At 28.6% G+C, this 1,976-nt stretch overlaps 1 protein-coding gene across 1 annotated transcript; it reads left to right on the top strand.

The window, feature by feature from the left end:
* The first annotated feature begins 341 nt into the window (after window positions 1-341).
* Window positions 342-1,970, top strand: LOC100177073 (homer protein homolog 2-like). The gene is made up of 3 exons (XM_009861430.3): window positions 342-484; window positions 887-1,043; window positions 1,490-1,970. Exons 1-3 carry the CDS (start codon window positions 378-380, stop codon window positions 1,688-1,690), a joined length of 465 nt encoding a protein of 154 aa, XP_009859732.2. The 5' UTR covers window positions 342-377; the 3' UTR covers window positions 1,691-1,970.
* The last annotated feature ends 6 nt before the right edge of the window (window positions 1,971-1,976 follow it).

Raw genomic sequence — 1,976 nt, forward strand, 5'->3', positions numbered from 1 at the left:
TCTTCTGTCTATTGGTAACATTTTCCAGAAGCTGTTTCTATTTTGTGGTGGTACTTCTAGTTCACATCTATATGCAAATTTTAATTTTTCGTTGGTATGCATGTTTTACCAAGTGTTGTTCTGTCGCTATCTGGTTTCGTTGTACTATTTGTCGATCTTCACTACCGAAATTAAAGCGACAATAAATGTTATTTATATTAAATAATAATTTTTATTCCCAATTCTTCGTTTTTGCATCTTTCAATCTGCTACCGAACACAAAAATAAAGTTATTATTATTATTATTAAAAAAATTATTATTATTATTAATAAAATAATTGAAGCCACCATAATTGTTCCCATTTTAAATAATGTAGGAATTACAACCGGACGATGAAATGTTAAGTTCGGCTTCCGACGACAGTAGATCAACTAACCAAAGCATACAAGAACTCAAATCATTGAAAATAAGCCATGATCGACTTAAACTGGCTCTTGCACAAAGGTGATTTATAGTATTATATGCATATATATACTTTTTTAAATCCTGTGTTTTTCAAGATTGTTTATATATACTACATTTTTAACAATAAAATTAAATTAAATTTGACATTTCTAAAATTCAGTTACCAATCATTTGGAACCTCATTAAGTAATGTAGTACTTGGCCTGTTACAAAACTGTTAGAATATATCTATTGTTGCCAACCTTTTTTATTCAATTACTACTATAGCGCATCTCAAAAAACGATATAAACTGTATATTTTAAGATTCAAACAAGTTAGTATTTATTTAGCTTTAGTTTCACCCTTAAAACCTATAACTTCATAACTCTCCATTTAGGGAACTATATGTTAAACATTTGCTTCTATTAAACTAGAAAACATTAATTTATTGTAAATTCCAGCACTGCCAACTCAAAGAAATGGGAAACGGAGCTCCAAGCTTTGAAAAACACGAACGCTCGTTTGACAACAGCATTACAGGAGTCTATGTCTAATGTAGATCAATGGCATCGGCAACTTACTTTGTATAAAGAGGAAAATGAACAATTTAAAAAGAAGGTATTTGCAAAGATAAACATCATTAGGGTGTTGATTTTCTAGCACTTTTGTAATTTATATATAATGACCAATTAGGGTGTTTTGGTTTTAAATTACTTGAAAACCGCTTTTTTGTATTTTTTTATTTTTTTTAGCATATCAAAAATCTTTAAGATAAAATGACTATTTAACTCAACATAGCATTTCTATACATGAATATAACCCTTTAAGTTGTGTGTTATGTGTTATATTTTGGTGTTGATTTCCTTCTTTTTATTTTATTTTAAACAATATGATCTTATTGTTCAAATAGATAAGTAAATAATCATTATTTCATTTTATCTCCTAAAACAATTTTTTGTCTAAAAACTAAAAAGTTTTTCGCTGTACTTTGTCCACCTGCCATCTATCTTGTCCTGTCTTGAATTTCATTGATCGTTGGATTCTGAAGCTTTTCCTTTTATCAGATTAAAGAGCTTGAAAATGATAAGAACAAAGGAGCTGAACTGAACGACAGAGTCGCCGATCTAAAAAGAGAGATGGAAAAACTGCACAAGGAAAATTCCGAGAAATCGCAAGAGTGCAATATGTTGCAACAGAGAATTGGAGTTCTTACTGTGGTTGAGAAACAACATAATGAGTGTTCTGCAAGACACCAGGTTTGCTGATCCAATAAATAAATAACGATTTATTTCAAAACACAAAAAAATATGTTTAATTAAAAACTTTAGATCCACAAATTAAAATAACAACAATTTTTTGAAATTTTGAAAGGACTGTATAAACAAATAAAAATTATGTTTTTTTGGGTAATTGATCAGAAACTGGAGAAATACGCTACATTTTTTTACTAGATGAACCAATAAAAGTAAGATAGTAATGCCTTGAAAAATTGCACACCATTTTTGAAATACTTAAAAAGGATTTACCAATTTTTTATATCGATTGTCGTTT

This window comes from Ciona intestinalis, unplaced genomic scaffold (genome assembly GCF_000224145.3).
Source record: "Ciona intestinalis unplaced genomic scaffold, KH HT000820.1, whole genome shotgun sequence".
In the NCBI taxonomy this organism is placed as follows: Eukaryota; Metazoa; Chordata; class Ascidiacea; order Phlebobranchia; family Cionidae; genus Ciona; species Ciona intestinalis.